Here is a 21,380-nt window from a genome sequence, read left to right as displayed (position 1 = left end):
GGCGACTACGCTCCCCGTAAACGTTAAAAATTTAATTCAGTTATTTTGAAATATAGACATGAAGGAAGTTCTGTTGTGGTCTGTGCTCGCAACTTGTGTTGCAAAAAACATTCAGACCAACCGCAGGAAACAGATAAAGCGGTCAAAATGGTGTAGACAGTGGCTGCTAAAGCGAAATCAGTTTTCTCACGTAAATTTACTGCGAGAGTTGCAGGGCGAACCTAAACGACTGGCGAAATTATTTGCGGATGGATGTGGAAACTTATAATTATCTCTTAAAGCTTGTAACCCCTCATGTTATGAGAAAAAATACTTGTATGAGAAGGGCAATTTCTCCTCATGAACGGCTGGCGGTAACATTAAGATTCCTAGCAACAGGAAGGAGCTACAAGGATTTGGAATTTTCAACTGCAGTATCGAAACAAGCGTTGAGTGAAATAATACCCAACACATGTGAAGCTATTTACGCTGTCCTGAAGGATGAGTTCATGAAGGCAAGTCAAGTAAATTAAGTCTGTCAAGTTACAGATAATACTCCTGCTTGGTCTTGGCGTTTCTTGATCACTAAGAAAGCCAAGCAGATCAAAATACCATAACGTTGGCTGGTATGCTTGATCTACTCCTACACCAGATCTTCTAGATTTCTGAGCTTTGGATAACTGTTTTCGGTAAACAGTTCGCAACGAATTTTATTTGTTATTATTGTTTCTCTGTTTGTCGAGGCGTCAACTGCCCGCAATTTTTCCATTAGAGCATTGTATGCTGCTGTCTTTTTGTCTCGATCACTATATTCTTTACTTTTAATCTTCCACAAACATGGGTGATTTCTATATATTTCAATGAATTCACTTACAAACTCTCGAGAACACTGACGAGTATTAGCCATTTTAATGCCCTGTGCGCACAAATACAGACACTAGACTGAGAAAACAGATGTTTCGCGCCAGATTTGCGGCGATCTCCTATCCACACGCTCCAACTTGTCTGCGCAGATGTGGTTTGAAACCACAGATTTGAGAGGTTTCGCTCAAACCTCCAACTCTTAACTTCCAGGTTTGCACACATCTCAGGTTGGTGCAAATATTCTGTCCACACGCTACGATCTGTCTGCAAAGATGTGATGTGCGCAGACATTTTCGCAGACAGATCGTTGCGTGTGGAAGGGCCTTTAAATGAAGGCATTAACCGTCAATAAATTATTACGTGTCATTTTATTACAGCAATAATTAGAATAAATAATCCAAAGACTGACGTGTTTTTGTACGTCTCCGGAACACGCGGATAACATTTTATGTGAGGCCCTTATCGAATGTTAACGAAAGTCGATAGCTGATCATGCGGTCGTGATGTTAAAATGACGTCACGTTTGCGGGAATTCGAGGCTTTCGCGAAAGACTCATAGGTCTCCTGCAGGACTTGTTGTGGGAAGAACTGTGACGCCATGAGGAAGCGCTATGCGCTGTAAACCCGAGGCCAGCCGGGGGCAACCGACAGGCACTAAGATTTGCTGACCCCGTACACATGGCTTGGCTTGTTTTGTTTTGTTTACATCGTAATCTGTCATCTCTCGCGAGTGTGTACATCGTTGCAACGGGTTTGGTTTGATTTTTTGACAGCTTTATCCAGAGCAGGTAATAAAATAAGCGTCTGTGGTGAATTAATTTCGTCAGTTAAGTAATTTAGGCCTAGTTGGTTCCTTCTTGCGTGCTGTACATGTTTCTAGTTGCTCTACTGTGTCCATATAATTCCTTGTGTGTTGCATGCAACATTTTTAGATTTTCCTCGTTGTTTGAAATGTTATTTTGTTCAATGTGCAAGCAGAAACGCAGTAATGTTTTTTTCCATTTGTGTATATATGTTCCCTGTAATACTTAAGGAAATGTCTTTAAGTTTGCCATATATAATGTTTTTGACAGCTATCACACGTAATTGGATGCACGGCGGAACTGGTAAACTTGTTTAAAGTTTACACATGGTGGAGACGAAACTTTGGATTATATGTCGACTTAAAGGCATTTTTAACACATTTTTTCGAAGTATTTGCTCAATTTTATGTGCTGTAGGTCTACTACATTTCATACTACGTTATTTTATTTCATTGTAATTAGTTGTGTGTGCTACAACTTGGCTATAATATTTGTTTGTTGCGTAGGCCCTATACATTCTACTATGTATGGATGAAAACTATTCTCGTTATTACTAGTGTAGTAAATCGTATGAACATTTAAAAAGCATTTCAATGTCGAACATTGTGAAATAATTTCTTATTGTTATTTAATAATGGTAGGTAGCATTTAGTTCAGTTGGGTTAGAAGTGGATTGCATCATCATATATTTTCTGCAAAATTCAGGAACAAGACATAAAAATAGGCTGTTACAATGATGAATGTATATTTTAGGGTTGGTTACAGATCAATATGTACTGTGTTGAGATTCGTTGGCTTTGCCATCTCGCAGGCCATATTATCACCTACCACCTACCTTAACCTAGGCTTTGGGCTATACTGGTGACAAGTCTGTCAGCAAATATACTTTTCTTCCCTTCAAATTTCTTGCCCTCATCAGTTCAAAACTGATGTGGAAAGCATATTAAATCAATTTGTGTCTTCTGCCGAAACTAATAGGTTCAGTGATTCTCATTGTTTTCAGCTAGTCGGCTACAACCAATGTTAGCAAATTATTGACATCACAAAACGTAAAAGCTGTTGACACTGTAAGTGCACTTTAGCCAAAGAATGTGGTATCTCTTCCAATTAAACAATTTTGCTCCTTGCCATCACATACAAACAACATCATTCAACTAAGAAGCTATGAGCTTAACAAAGCTTAGAATAATTTGAGATGCATACTGAGGTTGCTTCACAATAATCTGCCAACTTCTAAAACAGTGAAAGAACATCTTTAGGAAGAAAGTCAAAAAAAAGTAATTAATGTCATGAGTGGTATTACAGCACGTGTAGCATTCTGCATTCTTCAACAATATACTTGCCAAATTTGAATCGGTAGATCAAAAGGAAAGCAATAACTTTGATAAATGTTCCCACTTCTTGTGTTCTACTGAATATTTGCTGTGCATCCTCCATTGGCAGCCTAATGCTCGCCTCATCGCATGAGTGTTCCTTAAAGAAGATTGCTAACCTCATATACAGTGTTCCACTTGCATTAAACCACCACTCTCTTGTAGCTTTTCAATATGTAGGGATGGGTAACTGCCATGTGACCAACAGAATTTTTCAATCCCGTTTATAGAAGGAATGGGTGCTAAGGTAAATTTTCCTATGGACTGGTAGAAGTTTCCAGTTTCCCACTTTGCACTTGAGGGGATCTCATTATTTGCGCCTCCACTTTGAAACCCAGACAAGGCTACAGAGCATCCCTGAAAATCATCTCTGTGTATTATGATTGTGAAAATAAGTTCAGCTGAGTCATTTCCATCATTAGAAATGAAAAATGTCAGGGACCTTACTTGTTCAGAGAAACTTTTCTGGAAGTAGTGGGAATCTCTGGTAAATTGGATTGACTGGAAAAGTCAGGTATATGTTGGGGGGGGGGGGGGGATCCTGATACCCCAAAGAGACTCTTGAGACACTGTTGAGGGATTTGAACTATTTGTTGACAGAAAATGATGTTACAAATCGTTCTTTAGATTCTGCTCTGGAAACAATTGGCAGTGTTGTAACAGGGGGAGGGGCAAAAATAGTTAAATATAAACCGTAATGTGTTAAAAATTAAAGGTAACTTAAGATTAATGTGACAAATTTTCAATCTGTTGTATTTTTCACTGAGAAAGGGTATTATATTTGTAAAGTAACTGACATATTCCTTATCATAGCAACAAAGTAACTGTTTAATCAGTGTGGAAAGAGGAGTAACCAGGAAATAGTGGGTTACAGAACAGGTACTGATTTTAGAAAGATGATCGGACTGCAACCTGTTGGGCAGGGCTTCTCAAACTTGATTGTAATCCCTGTGGCTAACACATGCAAGTTTTGTGGTTCACTAAATGATCATGATAAACTGTTTCTCATAAATTTTATTTGTAACTTTCGCTTTTGATGACGGTGTTAAAATTGTGTTCTGCAGCAAAAGTCGAACAATAACCCGTTACTGACTAAAGCCATTATTTACTGTTTTTTCATATTTTACTGCTCAGTCAGTCATTAGTGATAAAAAGATTCAATTTCGTCTTTTGTGGCACTTGGCCACTTTGCTGCCACTAATTTTTGCTACGTTTAATTGCTGCCATATGAGGAATGGAAATATGGAAGCGTCCGATCCCGCCCGTCTGCTTTGACCCATGACGTCACAAATATGGTGGAAACGACCATAAACCACTATTCCAATATGGCGCATATAAAGTCGTTACGTACACATTATGAGGACGAAAATACATCGAAAAACAAACGCGCGCACACACACACACGTTCCACAAAAAGCCTAATGACACTGACGGGACAAGCGCGGGAAATAGGGGGTTTTTGGCTGGGGACAAACTAAATATAAACAAATTTAGACACCCACCCCCATACAAAATCACGCAAAACAACGAACAAAACCGATATCACAAATCTCCCCAAGTACCACTAAATACAATATCATCTGGAATCGGACACTTCCCTTGACCTATATAGCTCAACAGCAGCTCCCGATCACATAAATTAGGACCTAATACGTCCCTTGACCTATATAGCTCAAAAACATCTTCCGATACCAGTACCAATATTCACAGCCACACATTGGGATCGAACACTTCCCTTGACCTGTTATCCTTACATCTCCACATACAGCCGTCCCTGGTCCGAGACGCCGGAACTTTAAGTAAGCCTCGTTCTTCACGACATACTGAACACTTCACGGCTTCATCCAAAAATCCAAATAGTTGAAGAAATTTTAGTAGAGACAACGCACTGTCCCCCATCATAGCCGACAACCGAGAACTGTTGACCCTGTCAGTCATATCCATACCTACCAAAGACATAAAAAAAGCAATTTACCAAAATTCACACACGACACCACACTCGCAAATTAAACCAAAAACATCACCTAACACACCACCAGAGAGCACCACCGATCGCATCAAAATGACACCTACAAACACGCCACTCTCACAAACTAAATTCTGCGCCGTCTTGACGTCACACACGACAACAGCCTTATGTTGCGGGTCAAAGCCGATGGGTGGGATTGGACACTTTTGCACTTGTGTACTAACTGTGTAGAAGTTTAGAACAGCTGTGCAAATGGTTAGTAATAGTATGTGGTTTTGTGTTTGATGGTGTAGCGAGTTGGTCAGTTTGTCACAGTGTTATAGTGTTCAGATCAATGGAAAATCCAGTATGGAATAATGATAATATTATGAAAAAGATAGATTGCTACTGATTGTATAGTGGAGATGTTGAGTTGCAGACACACATAACAATGACAGCTAAACATGTGAGCTTACATCCAAAAGAGCTGCTTTTAAAGTAGATAACACCTACACATTCATGCAGGCAGTGGCTAGACACAGTTAGTTGTCTTTGTGTGCGTGCGTGCATGCATGCGCGCGTTTTGTCTTCTTTAGGAGAAGGCCTTTCAGCTGAAAGCTCTGTTTAGATCCCCAGAGGGCTCATAGCTCTTTTGTGAGTTCTTGCGGGGCTCACATGGGGTGGCAAGCTATTGTGGCCCATTCTTCTCTCCTGGTCTGAATTTCCTTCCTTGTGCCTCTCCCTCCGTGTCTGCACTCCTTCCCTTCTGCACCCTCCTTCCCTTCTCTCAATATTCTTGCTTATGTCAACCTGGCTATCCACTTGGTCTCATGTATCCGTTCTGGTTGTTGTTCCCCTTGGCTTTTCCTTTCCCTCATTCCTTTGTGGTCTCCCTTTGGGGTTTGACCTCTACTTCTAAATTCTCTCTCCACAATGTGAACCGTTTGGGGAAGAACTCCTTCCCTAGCATCTACGGTGCAGATTTTTCTCCCTTCCCTCCCCTCTCCTACTCCTCTTCCTTCCTCGCCCTGCTAGGTCACGAGCATGTGTAGCCAGTTTGTGTCATGAGGCTATTATAACCCATCTGGCTCAGCCCCTGATGACACGGGGATCACACTTCTGACTCGTGAGCTGTTTCCTCCCCACGTATGCCTGGGAGTGGTTGGTTGTCATTCCGTAGCATCGGAACTCCCGGCAACAGCCGCCGTGCCGGACGGCCCGTGCTGTGGTGGGGTGGCACCTCTGAGCACAGCCCCGGATCGGATTGGGAGGTATCGGGGCAGATGCTTTGCGTATGAAACCTATTGAGTTCCAAAAAACAGGTCGTTCTTTGATGGCTGTCTCTTTGGTTGGTAATTGATCATTTAATACTGCTTCTCGTGACACCGCGGACTTCCCTTCTGTGGCTACACCCTGGGAGGACGCCCAGACTCACTGGCCCGGAGTGGAACATTTTCTCTGCTACCTGGTCTGCACTAGGTCTGCAAGGACACTTTCACCACCACTGAGCCATTATTTTTTGTAGAAAATATCAAAGATAAGTTTGGCAAAGTGGAGTCCCTCAGTAAGATGCGGTCAGGTTCACTGTCGATCAAAGCTTCTTCTGCCTTCCAGTCTGCAGCCCTACGTGTGTGTGACTGTCTTGTCAACATCCTGGTATCCATTACTCCTCACCAGTTTTTGAACATGGTTCAAGCAGTAATTTTTCGTAGGGATCTCATCCTTCAAACTGATACCCTCTGGGTCCATCTGGAATGACACGGTGCCCATTTTGTTCAGCATGTTCAGAAATGTCATATAGACATTGTTGGTACACAGGTGCCCCTGCCCACTTTGGAAACAGTTGCCGTCCGGGTCCACTCGGACTCTGTGGCCACGGTGTGCAATCTCTGTCTCCCACTTGGCGGGCCACCTACACCTACTTACGTAACTGCTCTCCTAACTGCTCTCCTTCAACAACTCCCCCCCTCCCTTCCTCCTTGGGGATTTTGGTTCCGATCACCTTTTGTGGGACAGTGGTTTTTCATCTACTCGGGGGCTCCTCATTGATCAGTTTCTTGGGAACCATGATCTGTGCCTTCTTAATGATAGTACCGCTACTCTTTTTAGTGCTGTGTTTGGCACTTTCTTCTGCCATCGATCTTGTTCTCACTTCTCCTGCCCTTCTTACTTTGTTACACTTGTCACCACACAATGACCTCTGTATAGTGGCCAGTCCCCGTTGATTCTCTCATTCCCTTCCCACCTCCTGACAGTCAGGATACCCCACTGGGCTCACCATTGTGCCGATTGGCCTCTGTATCCACCTTTATCAAGTTTTATCAATGAAGTCGTTTGTGATCTGTGTGATAAGATAATTTATGCTCCTGGTATTGCTGTTCCCCACTCGACAGGCCCCGTTCGTCATCAGCCAGTTCCATGACTGAACATGGCTGTTGCCGTGCCATCCGTGACCATTGTCGTGTCTCGTGACATCTTGAGTGACACTCGTTCTCTGCTGGTCTTATTACCTTTAAGCGTCTTTTCGCCAAAGCCCATTACTTAGTAAAACAGAGCAAGCGAGTGTGTTGGGAACGCCATATCTCCTCCTGAGGTCTTGGTGTGCTTTCATAAAGGATATGGGCTGCCCGCATCTCGTGGTCGTGCGGTAGCATTCTTGCTTCCCACGCCCGGGTTCCCGGGTTCGATTCCCGGCGGGGTCAGGGATTTTCTCTGCCTCGTGATGGCTGGGTGTTGTGTGCTGTCCATAGGTTAGTTAGGTTTAAGTAGTTCTAAGTTCTAGGGGACTGATGACCATAGATGTTAAGTCCCATAGTGCTCAGAGCCATTTGAACCATTTTGATATGGGCTACACTCCACATTCAGAGGTTGAGAGTGGTAGTCTTCTATTCCGGACCTTGGCCTTTGTACGGGCCCATTAGTACTAACGGAACAGCTTGTGACCCATTTTGCGATGGCATTGGCATCAACCTTCAATCCAGCTATGTTCCTCATCCTAAAACAGTAGGCTGAAGCTTCCCACTTACATTTTATCCCTTGTCAGATGAAATCTGACAGTGAACCTTTTACTAAATGGAAACTTCTTCTGGCCCTATCTTCTTTTCACAATTTAGCCCCTGAACCCGATTCCATCCGCAACCAGTTGTTTCAGTACCTCAGTCCTCATGATCTTTATCTGTATTTGGCTCAAAGGCATTTTCCCCTCTCATTGGAGAGTCAGTATTGTTTCCCATCCTTAAACCCCACATGGATTTGTTGTCCCTTGATAGTTACTGGCTCATCAGTCTGACCAATGTCCCTTGCAAGTTACTCAAACGGATAGTGGCTCATCAGCTCAATTGGGTCCTCAAATCTCGGGACCTTCTATCTACTTACCAGTGCGGCTTTTGGGAGGGATGATCTCCGATCGATCATCTGCTTGGATTGGAAATTGCGGTTTGGCACGACTTTTCTCATCACAGCCATCTTTTCGCAGTTTTCTTCGATCTTTGTTAGGCGTACTGTTACATCCTACGTATGCTCCGCGAGTGTGGTCTTCAGGGCCCCCTCTCGATTTTTATTCGTCAGTTCTTATCCGTCCGGTCATTCAGAGTTCGGGTTGTCACCGTTCTGAGCTCTCTGCAGACCCAGGAGAATGGCGTTCCACAGGGCTTTGTATTAAGTGTAGTTCTTCTCATCGCCATTAACCTTGGTGGAATGTTGACTGTCGATTGGCAATCAGGGCCAGAGGAACAGCTGTGTGGAACTTTAAACACTGTTTAACTACAGAAAACCTTCGTGCCTTCAGATATGCGAGAGCACATGTGGGGCGAGTGGTAAAACAACGGAAGAAGGCTTCCTGGAGGGAATACACGACTTCCATTAGTCGGTCCACTTCCACTGCACAAGTTTGGGAATGAGTAAGATGGATTTCAGGTAAGGGTAGTATGCATCCCATTAAGACCATTGTCAAGTAATGGGGTCTTGGTAGACACGCCAGAAGACATCGCTCAGATTTTAGCTAAACACTTCTTTCCTATTACTACCTCATCCAGACAAGCTCCCGCTTTTCAGGTGTTCCGTAGGACTGCAGAGATGAGGAAGCTAAATTTCTTTTCGTGTAATGAGGAAGACTACAACTTTCCATTCTTCATGTGGAAATTGGAATCAGCTATGTCTGCAGCCAGAGACACTGCTCTAGGACCCGATGAGATCCATTATGCCATGCTTAGTCATCTGTGCCCTGAAGTGTAAGGACAGCTCCTCTCTTGTTTCAATCAGATCTGGTTTGATGGCCAGTACCTCATGACTTGGAAGGAGGCAATATTAATTCCATTCTCGAAACCAGGCAAGGACCGTAGTGCTACTAACAGTTACTGGATTGGTGCCCTTACCAGTTGTATGGGTAAGACTCTTGAACATGTGTTCAACAGCTGCCTCGTCAGGCTGCTCGAATCCCGAGTTCACCTGAAACACTCCCTGTGCCGTTTTAGGCGCTACTGCTCCATCCTTGACAAAATGATTCTTCTGGAGACGGCGATACAGGAGTCCTTGTTAAGCCGAAAACATTTGATGTGTGTGTTTTTTACCTTGAAAAAGCATAAGACACTGCTTGGAGGTACAACATCCTTTGCCAACTTCACGAATGGGGACTGTTCGGCGGTCCCAGCTTCTGGTGTCTTATGCCCTCACTATCCGTTCTTCTGCCACTCATCCTTCCTATTCTATCCTGTTCCCAGACCGTGGACGTCACCTGAAACACTCCCTGTGCTGTTTTAGGTGCTACTGCTCCATCCTTGACAAAATGATTCTTCTGGAGATGGCGATACAGGAGTCCTTGTTAAGCCGAAAACATTTGATGTGTGTGTTTTTTACCTTGAAAAAGCATAAGACACTGCTTGGAGGTACAACATCCTTTGCCAACTTCACGAATGGGGACTGTTCGGCGGTCCCAGCTTCTGGTGTCTTATGCCCTCACTATCCGTTCTTCTGCCACTCATCCTTCCTATTCTATCCTGTTCCCAGACCATGGACGTCGCCCACCCGACTCCCGCCCTCGGGCGGGTTTACCGGTTGGGCTGCGCCTTGCGTCTCTTTACCGTGATTTTCAGCTTCCTTCTTTGTCCTGTCTTCCTCGCTCCCTCCCCTCCTTGGTTAGTTCCTCGGCCTCGAATTCGGATGGATCTCTGCCGCGGTCCGAAAGATTCCATCCCCCCGGTGGTGTTCCGTTCCCTTTTCCGCCAAATTTTATGCGAGTTTCGGGATGCTGTTGTTTTTTACACTGATGGCTCTAAATCTGCAGATCATGTTGGGTATGCCTTCACGTCCTCTTTTGGAACGGAAAATCATCTGCTGCCACCTACATGTGGGGTGTTTACTGCGGAATTGATGGAAATTTCCCGGGCCCTTACCTTTATTAAACAATCCCCACACAACCACGTTTTGTTATGTACGGACTCGATGAGTGGCCTTCTTGCTATTGATCGGTGTTTTTCGCGCCATCCCTTGGTCTCTGCCATCCATGACCATCTCGCTGATATTCACTGCGCTGCTTGTTCCATTGACTTCCTATGGGTCCCTGGCCATGTGGGTATCCCGGGTAATGAGCTCACTGATCGTTTGGCTGGGGGAGCAGTTACTTACCCCCCGTTTTCTGTAACCCCTCCTGCAGCGGATTTACGGCTTCACATCAAATCCCACTTCGCACAGTCATGGGCCAATTCTTGGGAGGCTACTCCCCTGTCCAATAAACTTCGTGCAATTAAGGTGACACCAGGCCCATGGCGTTCTTCCTTTCGCCTCTCCCGAAAGGACTCGACCACACTGTGTCGTCTCCGCATTGGCCATACCAGGCTGACCCATGGTTTTCTTTTGCGTGATGAGCCACCCCCACTATGTGGTTGTGGAGCCTTCCAGTCAGTGGCCCACATTTTGGTTGAATGCCCCCTTCTTTTGGCTCTGCGTGCTAAGTACAGACTCCCCCACACTTTACCTTTGATGTTGGCTGACGATTCTCGGATGGTCTCTCTGGTTCTTGGTTTCCTCCGGGAGAGTGGTTTTTATTCTCAGTTTTAAGGTTTTTAATCTCTCTGGTGTTGGGGCAGGGCGGTGAGTGTTTGGGTGTCTCCCACTGTAGGCAGTGTTCAGAGATTCCCGATTCACCTCCCTGACCGGAATCCTCTTTTCTTCCCCTTTTACTCTGTTTTTACCCTTTTTTTTTTTTTTAAGGCTTGGTTAGTCTTTCTATTCCCATACGTACTTTCTGCATTATATCAGTTGTACCTTTTAAGTCACAGGTGGTCTTGCCTATGCTGCTTCAGCATAGTGTTGGGTTCGTTCTCTTGCCGACTTCCCTCATTTGTTTTTTACCAATGACAACGTGACTGCCCTTTTACGTTTTTCCCTTTTTCCGTTTTATTGTTCTGACTTTTCTGCGATGTCCCGTTAGCAGAATGGAGTATATTTGAAACAAGGAACTGATGACCTTGCTGTTTGGTCCCTTAAACCACAAACAACCAACAACCAACCAACAAATGGGGACTACGTGGCCGCCTGCCACTTGCGATTCAATCCTTTCTCGAGGACCGCCATTTTTGTTATTGCGTTGGCGATGCCGTGTCTGACTGCTGTGTTCAGGAGAATGGTGTGCCCCAGGACTGTGTCCCCAGTGTCACATTGTTTGCAACCACTATCAATGGCATTTGCTGCGCAGTCAGGAGCCCTGTCAAATGCTTTTTGTTTGTGGATGACTTTGCAATCTTCTACGCTTCCTCTGATCTTACTATGACAATGAGGCAGCTACAGCTGACCATTAGGAGCCTGGATACCTGGGCCTGGACAACTGATTTGTGGTTCTCACCGGAGAAGACTACGTGTGTCAATTTTAACTGTGCTCGTAAGAGTTTTAACCAACCAGTGCCCACAATACAAGGTGATTCAAAAAGAATACCACAACTTTAAAAATGTGTATTTAATGAAAGAAACATAATATAACCTTCTGTTATACATCATTACAAAGAGTATTTAAAAAGGTTTTTTTTCACTCAAAAACAAGTTCAGAGATGTTCAATATGGCCCCCTCCAGACACACGACCAATATCAACCCGATACTCCAACTCATTCCACACTCTCTGTAGCATATCAGGCGTAACAGTTTGGATAGCTGCTGTTATTTCTCGTTTCAAATCATCAATGGTGGCTGGGAGAGGTGGCCGAAACACCATATCCTTAACATACCCCCATAAGAAAAAATCGCAGGGGGTAAGATCAGGGCTTCTTGGAGGCCAGTGATGAAGTGCTCTGTCACGGGCTGCCTGGCGGCCGATCCATCGTGGGCTGCGAACAAATGCTTGCTGGATGCGTGCTACATTTTCATCACTTGTTCTCGGCCGTCCAGAACTTTTCCCTTTGCACAAACACCCATTCTCTGTAAACTGTTTATACCAACATTTAATACACCACCTATCAGGAGGTTTAACACCGTACTTCGTTCGAAATGCACGCTGAACAACTGTCGTCGATTCACTTCTGCCGTACTCAATAACACAAAAAGCTTTCTGTTGAGCGGTCGCCATCTTAGCATCAACTGACGCTGACGCCTAGTCAACAGCGCCTCAAGCGAACAAATGTACAACTAAATGAAACTTTATAGCTCCCTTAATTCGCCGACAGATAGTGCTTAGCTCTGCCTTTTGTCGTTGCAGAGTTTTAAATTCCTAAAGTTGTGGTATTCTTTTTGAATCACCCTGTATTTTAAGTCTTCAATACACTGTGCGCTTTTTGGCTTTATCATTTGATTCTAAATTAACTTGGCTCTCACACCTGAAAGACCTATGTACAAAGGGCTTCCAGTCACTGAATATTTTGAAATGCCTTAGTGGAAAAACATGGGGTGCTGACAGGTCCCCCATCCTGCAGTTTTATAGGGAATTTGTTTGATCATGCTTAGATTATGGCAGCGTGGTCTACGGATCGGCCCACCCTTCCTACCTGATGTTAGATGCTGTCCACAATCAGGGAATTCAGATATCGAATGGGTCCTTTTGAACCAGCCCAGTTCAGTCTGGTGAACCACAACTCTGGATTTGGCGACATATCTTTTTGGCTCGACAGGCACTGAAAATCTCGGCGTCATCTCATTCATTGACATTTAGTTCAGTGGCCCGACCCACCTTTGAACGACTATTCAGGAATCTGTCCCAGGTGACCAAACCATTTGGTATACATGCTACAGACTGTCTCAAAGATCTGGATCTCCTGGCCATCAAAATACACAGCCAGGGATGGAACGTATTGCCGCCTTGATGTCTTCAGAGGCCCAAAGTGATTTTGGCATAGCACATGAAAACTTGTACTCCAGATTTTGTTTTTACAACTTAGTTTTTGTCCATTTTAAGTACGTACCACAGTTTTATAATTATTTGTGCAGATGGATCCCAGTAAGAGAATGCTCTCTGTTGTTCTGCTGTTTTCCCTGATAGGATTTTGATGGCACTCGAGAGGGTTCAGAGATACTGTACAAGGCTCTGTGCAAGGCACCCCACTGTCTTATAAACTACGTGCAGTTGAGGAGACTCCCACCATGGGGCACTCTCCTTCCACATTTCCTGGTGAGAAAAACTACTTTGATATTGGCCTTACTGAGTTGGTCCACGTTTTTTATTCAGTAATGAGCCACCCCTCTCTCTCCCAGCCCCTTTTGTTAGGGGCATCTGCTCACGGTCATCTGTATTTTGTCGCACTGACCCCACCCTATTGGCCCTTCGCACTAAATGTGCCCTCCCACCTTTCTTTTCCCAGGTGTCAGGGGTCGTCTCTCGCACACTCGTGTCCGTCCTTGTTTTTTTTTCCTATGAAAATTTTGTGCTCGTGGAAGTAAGTACCTGAATTTCCTTCTGGAATTGCAGTCCCTCGGGTAGCACAAACACTGGTTCAAAAGGCCCTCAGTGTTACCTCCAGGATGGCCAACTTTTCTCCCCCTTCTCCCCTTTTTCCTTATGTTTTTCCTGTTGCATAGCATGAGATTTTTAAGTTAATGATGATGATGCAGCCATGTATGTTACTAGAAGTAGAGGTTATTTTGTTTTGTTTCCTCTTCTATTCTATTATCTTCGTCTGGTGTCTTTCATGTCATCACGATCACAGTACGGTGTGGGATTGGGGCGGGTGGGCAGTGGTGCCAGAGTCCCTGTCGGGCAGAGTGCCTCTCGAGTGCCTTCCGGTCTCGCCTGCCTTCGTTCCCCGCATCCTGTTTCGTACCCTTTGTGCCTTCTGTGTCTTTGTTTGCCTGCTTTCATTTCCCATCAGCTTAATCTCTACCACCTTGGATTGTGGGACTGATGACCTTGCAGTTTCCCACCCCCTCCCCACGCCTCCCAGTCACCAAAACCGATGGAACTCCACCCTGCTCTGCTCACTGATCGTGCACAAACACCTATCCCGCAACCTCCCTGTCCTCTGTTCTGCCTCTCCCTCCCAATAAAAAAAATGCCACGCCCTCGTGCACTGCGCACAGCTCTGCTACCTGCAGCCAAAATGAGCTCACTGGCCCCCCTGCACACTCTCGCATTGCTCCCGAGATACGGCATCTTGTGTCGACGTGAGGACCAGTGGTCGGAAGTGACAGACAGTAAGCTCCGTCTCGTAAAGCCCACGACACGGTTGTGACGTACCTCTTCCGGCTGCTTTGACAGACTGAGGATCTCTTTACTCGTCTTCACGTATGCACAGCCCTGTGATGTACGTCTTCTTGCTCCGAACAGAGGACCCTGCAATGTGCAGTGCTCGTGGTGTACAGACTACTTTTAATATTTTTCTTTTTCTTTGTGATCAAAAATTTGAAAAATCTCTCTCACACCGGCCTGATTTAGCTTCACTGATCAGGATAGTAAAAACATGCATATATTAAGGGAATTTTCATTGACAAAGCAGGCTTATCACATTCACACAGTTCAGTACTGTTCCATCCTGATTAAATTGAGCTTAACTTAAATTCCATAAGGCATTGAAGCAATTTCGAAGTCTCGGTGCGACGAAAATTGTCAGTCGATCTCCTGGAAACATTTGTAATAATAATTAACTTTCGGTGATCACATGGGGAAGACCAGAGATCTGCTGGTAAGACCGTGTTAGCCTATTTATTTGAAATAACTGGATATCATGAACATACAAAACGGCAGGTTCGTCCAGTGTAAATCAGACGTTCCCCACTGATCCCATGCAACACAGCGTAGTAAGCAGACACTGTCAATAATAAACAGTTAAATAATACGCGAACACACTTACTTTAGTTTAGTTCATGTATTAAATTCCTTATACAGAATCTCGTCAAGATGGCGACTAGCTCAACAATACATACATATACCTCCTCCTTTCACGACTAATCGGCAAGAAGTCCTCTATTCTTTTTATAAGAGAAAACATAGATAGCAGAGAAGCTATTCCATGGAGTAAATGGACGCTCCAAGGAATAATTGGGCTTGAAACTACTTTGCATTGATAATCGGTAAGATAAGAAGAGATATTTTGAGATATGTACTGACTTATATAATTTATAAAATTTCTGAAAATATCGCGGAGAGACCGCTGCAAGAGACATTACATACTGTTTGCCACATTTTGTTAGACTGCATTTTATTTTCATATCGGAGGGTAGCCACAGACCTGACCTCTATTTTAAGTGTCTTTCCAATAAATGTGGTTAGAGTTTTAAAGTTTTGTGAAATGTCCAACATATTTTCCCAAGATTTGAGGGAGATGGTCTTACCCATGTTTCTGTAAGTGGTCAGCTGGTCACATTTGCCTGTGCTGTTGTTGTGGATCCTCTGTTATTTTACTTGTGTTTTGAATTGCTGGTATAGCACCTTTCACCCTCTCTCCATTTTCTTGAGGTGTGAGACAAAGTGATTCTGTGAGTGAGGTAGGAGTGGATGCACAAATGCCATTTTGGATGTTTTATTCTCTCTGTGTGCAACAATTTTAATCATGTTCATTCCTTTTAAAATGTGCCAGGGTGCTGATAACCTTGCCATTGAGTATCTGTAAAGTCAGATTACACACACACACTCACACACTCACACACTCACACACTCACACACACACACACACACACACACACACACACACACACACACACACACGAGCTCACTGACATTAGATCCGCACATTGCACAGCTGTGTCCCTTCCAGCTGTCAGCCACTCTCCCTCACCCCCCCCCCCCTCCTCCTCCTCCACCACCACCACCCACCACCACCACCCACCACCACCACCACCACCACCACCACTCCCTCACTCCACGTGACATGACCCTTCATCCCAGTCGAGCTGCAGTGCTGCCACAGTGTTATCAGTTGGGAGGTGTGTGTGTGTGTGTGTGTGTGTGTGTGTGTGGGTGTGCGCGCGCGCGCGCTCTGTATATCTGAAGGATTTGTCTGAAAACTGTCAGTGGAGGCCGCAGAGAGATGTGGCTATTCGAAAGGGGTCAATATGGAATATGTTAGAGAAGCCCTGTTGTAGTGTATCCTTGTGATGTAATCTTTAAAACTTGTAGACTTATGCAATGTGATCCATTATTGATAATGGGTAAACTGATTGGAAGAGTCAATAATTATGGTTTCAGCAACCGGATGCACCTGCAGTAATCTGAGTCTTCTGTAACGCCGAATTGTCTGTCACTTTGTGGACGGCTGTGCGGCGCGGCAGGAATGGCAGAGGACAGATGCGAACGGGGCGAACCTCCGTCGAAGGTCCGATGTGACGGTGAGAGACCAGAGAGGGAGGTAGCGGCCGATGTGCACGGTATAAATATTAACCGGCTTCCAGATGAAATATTGATCAATATATTTTCCTCCCTCGGCTTTAACGAGCTCATAGACAATGTACAAAATGTTTGCTTGCGTTGGAGGCGCCTGGCACACGACCCGAAACTCTGGCTCGACAAGGAGTACATCGTCAGAGGAAGGTAAGCGGAGGTGCTGGCAGTTACCGTTCCGGTCGACTTTAGTCTGAATACTGCAAGTTCTCTTTTGTTTTATTAAATTTCAGTTTGTATTCGGACGACTAAACGACCGGTGGTTGTTTTGTATTTTAACTATGTTTCACCTTGTACGCATGCTGCTACACATTAAAACTGTAGAAATGATAGCAAATAATGAAATTTTACTTTTTGTGCATATACGGTACTCGCTTAGCACCCGCTCCTTTGCTCGTGTGGACTGCAAGGTAAGCACAGGTTTTTCCTTATTTAATAGAATGTCTGTGTTGTCACAAATTGCAACAAATTCTAAACTTTTCACTCTAATTGAGGCTGTACAAGTGTGATATTTCCTGAATGTATTTCTGACAAGAAATCAGAGGTTTTTCTTAATTGTGCATTTTGATTTCTTGTGACGATATTTCGTCCCCTAACACATATTTGTTTATATCCGATTGAAAAGTGAAACACGAATTTCCGTAGTCTTAGTGTTAAAATTTTTTTCATGTAAGAAAATATTTTCTAAAAAATTATCTGTTCATTAATTCACCCCCTTTAGGATTGATTTCCAAAAGCAGTAAAACGTGTTTTTTTTATTTCTAACAATGAAGCCAAATACAAATTTTTATTGATTTATCTTGAAATCTCCTTGCATAATGAAATATTAAAAAAAATTCATCACCTGTTTTGCTCCCTTAGGGGTGGAATTTTGAAAAGTCCTCTCGTAAATGATGCACACAGAGCGAGGTCCACACATTCTCCAAATTTTAAGTTTATATTCTTAGTGGTTTGGGTTGGGCAGTGATGAGTTGGTGAATCAGCACGGGCTTATTTCACTCCCATAGGTAGTTGAATTTCCAAAGACAGTGAAACATGGTGGTTTTTTTACCGAGAAGCCAAATATCAGTTTTCAAAGATTTAGCTTTAAAAATGCATTGCTGTTGTAGTCTTCACTCCGAAGACCGGTTTGGTGCAACTCTCAATGCTACTCTATCTTTTGTGTGTTTCTTCATCTCTGTGTAGCAATGCAAGGGGTACCAAATTTGTTACAAAAGTCAGTAAATTACTCAGCGGACAGTATTTTTCAGTAAAGGTATTTCGTTCGTTCCAGGCAAGTGTCGATTCATTTCGTCATCATCCAGACACAAGTTGACTGTAATCTGAATCCATTTTAGCAAACTAATAATTTCTCTCAGGCGATAAAATTTTATTGATTATGAAATAAGTTCTTGAAGTTTATACAGAATTGGAAATGTTTAATTAGTAATTACATGCCATAATTTATTTGTTTAATATAAAGATGTTTTGAATTTTGTATGCATAAAAAAAGTGTGAATTCATGTGCAGATTTTACTCTGAGTCGAGTTATTAATTAGAGTGCTAAAAGTGCGCGTGTACAGTTCGCTGACCTATGTGGTAAATTTCATTTTGTGATCTTGACCCAAATGGAGAGTAAATCCTGTTTCATTTAAACTTTACGTGATACACACACATCACGTTATTACAAGGGAGTCAATTAGCCCATTAGGGCAAACTGAAACCTGTGCACTCTATTTGAAATAAGTTACATGCCAGTGCGTGATCAAGCTGTCCAGTAAATCATGTACAATAGTTACAAATGTGTTTCGACTTACTGCACAACGTTGGAAATTAATTTTGAGACAGGTGCTGGTTTCGACAAAAAATGAACCGAAAGTTTATTCAAAATATCAAGGTCCAGTTATAATTGAGACATGTATCACCATGTTGATTACGTTGCCTAGCAACAGTGTAAAGCAGCTTAATTCATTAGAACGATTTGCGACCGCATGATAGTAAGAGTGTTTTTCTTTCCCCATAAGTGCCAATAAACCAGCAGTTTCAAAAGCTAAATTATTAACAGTTGTGTAACTTCATTGTCCTACACCACTACGGAACTTGTATTGTCTCTTCACAAGAGATCTCGAGAAGCCAGGATAAACAAGAAGAAGAAAAAGACTAAAGAAGAGGCACCAGTATATCCGAATATCTACTGCAACCTATATCTTTCTGAATTTGCTTATTGTATTCACCTCTCAGTGCCCTCTATGATCTTTACCCCCCACGCTTCCCTCAAATACTAAATTGGTGATCCCTTGATCTCTCAGAATGTGTCCTATCAGCCGATCCCTTCTTTTCGTCAAGTTGTCTCACTAATTCCTGGTCTCCACAATTCCATTCAGTACCTCTTCATTAATTGCACGATTGACCTATCTTATCTTCAGCATTCTTCTGTAGCACCACATTTCGGAAGCTTCTATGCTCTTTTTCTCTGAACTGTTTATCGTCCACTTTTCATATCCACACATTGTTACACTTAAATCTATATTCCATGTTAACAAAATTCTTTTTCAGAAATGCATTTCATGCCATTGCCAGGCTACATTTTATATTCTCTCTGCTTTGACCATCATCAGTTATTTTGCTACCCAAATAGTAAAATTCTTCTACTATTTTGTGTCTCATTTTGTAACCCAATTCCCTCAGCATCGCCTGATTTAATTAAACTACATTCTATTATCCTCGTTTTGCTTTTGTTGACGTTCATCGTATATCCTCCTCTCAAGATACTGTCTATTCACTTCAACTGCTCTTTAAAGTCATTTCTTGTCTCTGACAGAATTACAATGTCATGGGCACACCTCAAAGTTGTCACTTCTTCTCCCTGAATATTAATTCGTACTCAAAATTTTTCTTGTTTCCTTTACTGCTTGCTCAATATACAGACAGAATAACATCGGGGATAGGCTACAACCCTGTCTGACTCCCTTCTCAACCACTGCTTCCCTTTCATGCACCTTGACTCTTATAACTGCCATCTGGTTTCTGTGCAAATTGTAGATAGCCTTTCGCTCCCTATAGTTTACCCCTGCTAATTTCAGAATTTCGACGAGTATTCAAGCAAACATTGTCAAAAGCTTTCTCTAAGTCCACAAATGCTATAAATGTAACTTTGCCTTTCTTTAACCTGTCTTCTAAGATAAGGAATCATTGCCTCATTTTTTCCTACATTTCTCCAGAATCCAAACTGATTTTCCCTGAGGTTTGCTTCTACCAGTTTTTTCCATTCCTCTGTGGAAAATTCGTGTTGGTATTTTGCAACCATGACTTATTAAACTGATTATTCAGTAATTTTCACACCTGTCAACAGCAGTTTGCTTTAGAATTGGAATTATTGTATTCTTATTGAAGTCAGTGTATTTTGCCTGTCTCATATACGTAGCACACCAGATGGAAGAGTTTTGTCATGGCTGGCTCTCCAAGGCAATTGGTGCTTCTGAAGGAATGCTGTCTACTTCCATGGCCTTTTTTCATCTTAGATATTTCAGAGCTTTGTCAAATTCTTCTTGCAGTATCATATCTCCCATCTCAGTTTCATCTGTGTCCACTCCCCTTTGTATAATATTGCTTTAAAGTTCATCTCCCTTGTATATACTCCATCCATCTTTCAGCTTTCCCGTTTTTTCTTAAGACTTGTTTACCATCTGAATTTTTTATATTCGTATAGGTGGTCCTCTTTTCCCTAAATGCCTCTTTAATTTTCCTGCGGGCATTATCTGTCTAGTGAAATAAACTTCTGAATATTTACATGTGTCATCTGGCCATTCCTGCTAGCAATTTTGCACTTCCTGTGAATCTCAATTTTTAAACTTTTGTATTTCCTTTAATCTGCTTCATTTGCTGAATTTTTAAATTCTCCCCCGTCGTCAATTAAATTCAATATCTCTTGGTTATACAAGGATTCCTACTAGGCCCTTTTTCTTTAGCTATTTGAGTCCCTGCTGCCTTCACTATTTTCTCTCTTAAAACTATGCATTTGTCTTCCACTGTATTCCTTCCTCTTTTATAGTCAACCATTGTATATTGCTCCCTCTGAACGTCTCAGCAACCTGTGGTTCTTTCAACTTATCCAGGTTTCTTCTCCTTGATTTCCTACCTTTTTCCAATTTATTCAGTTTTAATCTACAATTCATAACCAATAAATTGAGGTCAGAATCTACATCTGCCCTTGAAATGTCTCAGAGTTTAAAATCTGGTTTCTAGATATCTGTCTAGTCGTCATATAATCGATCTGAAACCTTCAAGTGCTCCAGGTGTCTTCCATGTATACAACCTTTTTTTATGATTCTTCAACAAAGTGGTAGCAATGACGAAATTATGCTCTGTGCAAAATTTTACCAGGTGCCTTCTTCTTCCATTCTTTTCTCCTAGTCCATATTCATCTACTTTTCTCCTTCTCTTCGTTTTATGACTATCGAATTCCAGTCCCATATCATGATTAAATTTTCCTGTCCTTTAACTATCTGAATTATTTCATTTATCTCATTGTATATTTCTTCAATCTCTTCATCTGTGGAGCTAGTTGGCATGCAAACTACTTCTGCTGTGGTAGATGTGGCTTCGTGTCTGTCTCGGCTATGATAATACGTTCACTATGCTGTCC

General features: G+C 42.9%; 1 protein-coding gene across 2 annotated transcripts in view; it reads left to right on the top strand.

Annotated features, from left to right (window-relative positions):
• The first annotated feature begins 1,353 nt into the window (after positions 1–1,353).
• Positions 1,354–21,380, top strand: part of LOC126215057 (uncharacterized) — a 128,390-nt gene continuing 108,363 nt past the window's right edge. The window contains exons 1-2 of one of the 2 annotated variants that reach the window (XM_049941705.1): positions 1,354–1,631; positions 16,565–16,906. In XM_049941705.1, the coding sequence (XP_049797662.1) occupies positions 16,650–16,906 (257 nt within the window). In that variant the 5' untranslated portion in view covers positions 1,354–1,631; positions 16,565–16,649. Of the gene's footprint in view, positions 1,632–16,564; positions 16,907–21,380 lie in introns of those variants that run through there. The other variant, XM_049941706.1, reaches the window with a different exon arrangement.

This window comes from Schistocerca nitens, chromosome 12 (genome assembly GCF_023898315.1).
Source record: "Schistocerca nitens isolate TAMUIC-IGC-003100 chromosome 12, iqSchNite1.1, whole genome shotgun sequence".
NCBI classification, from domain to species: domain Eukaryota; kingdom Metazoa; phylum Arthropoda; class Insecta; order Orthoptera; family Acrididae; genus Schistocerca; species Schistocerca nitens.
The sequence above is the reverse complement of the archived record's forward strand: the minus strand, read 5'-3'. Positions and strand labels throughout refer to the sequence as shown.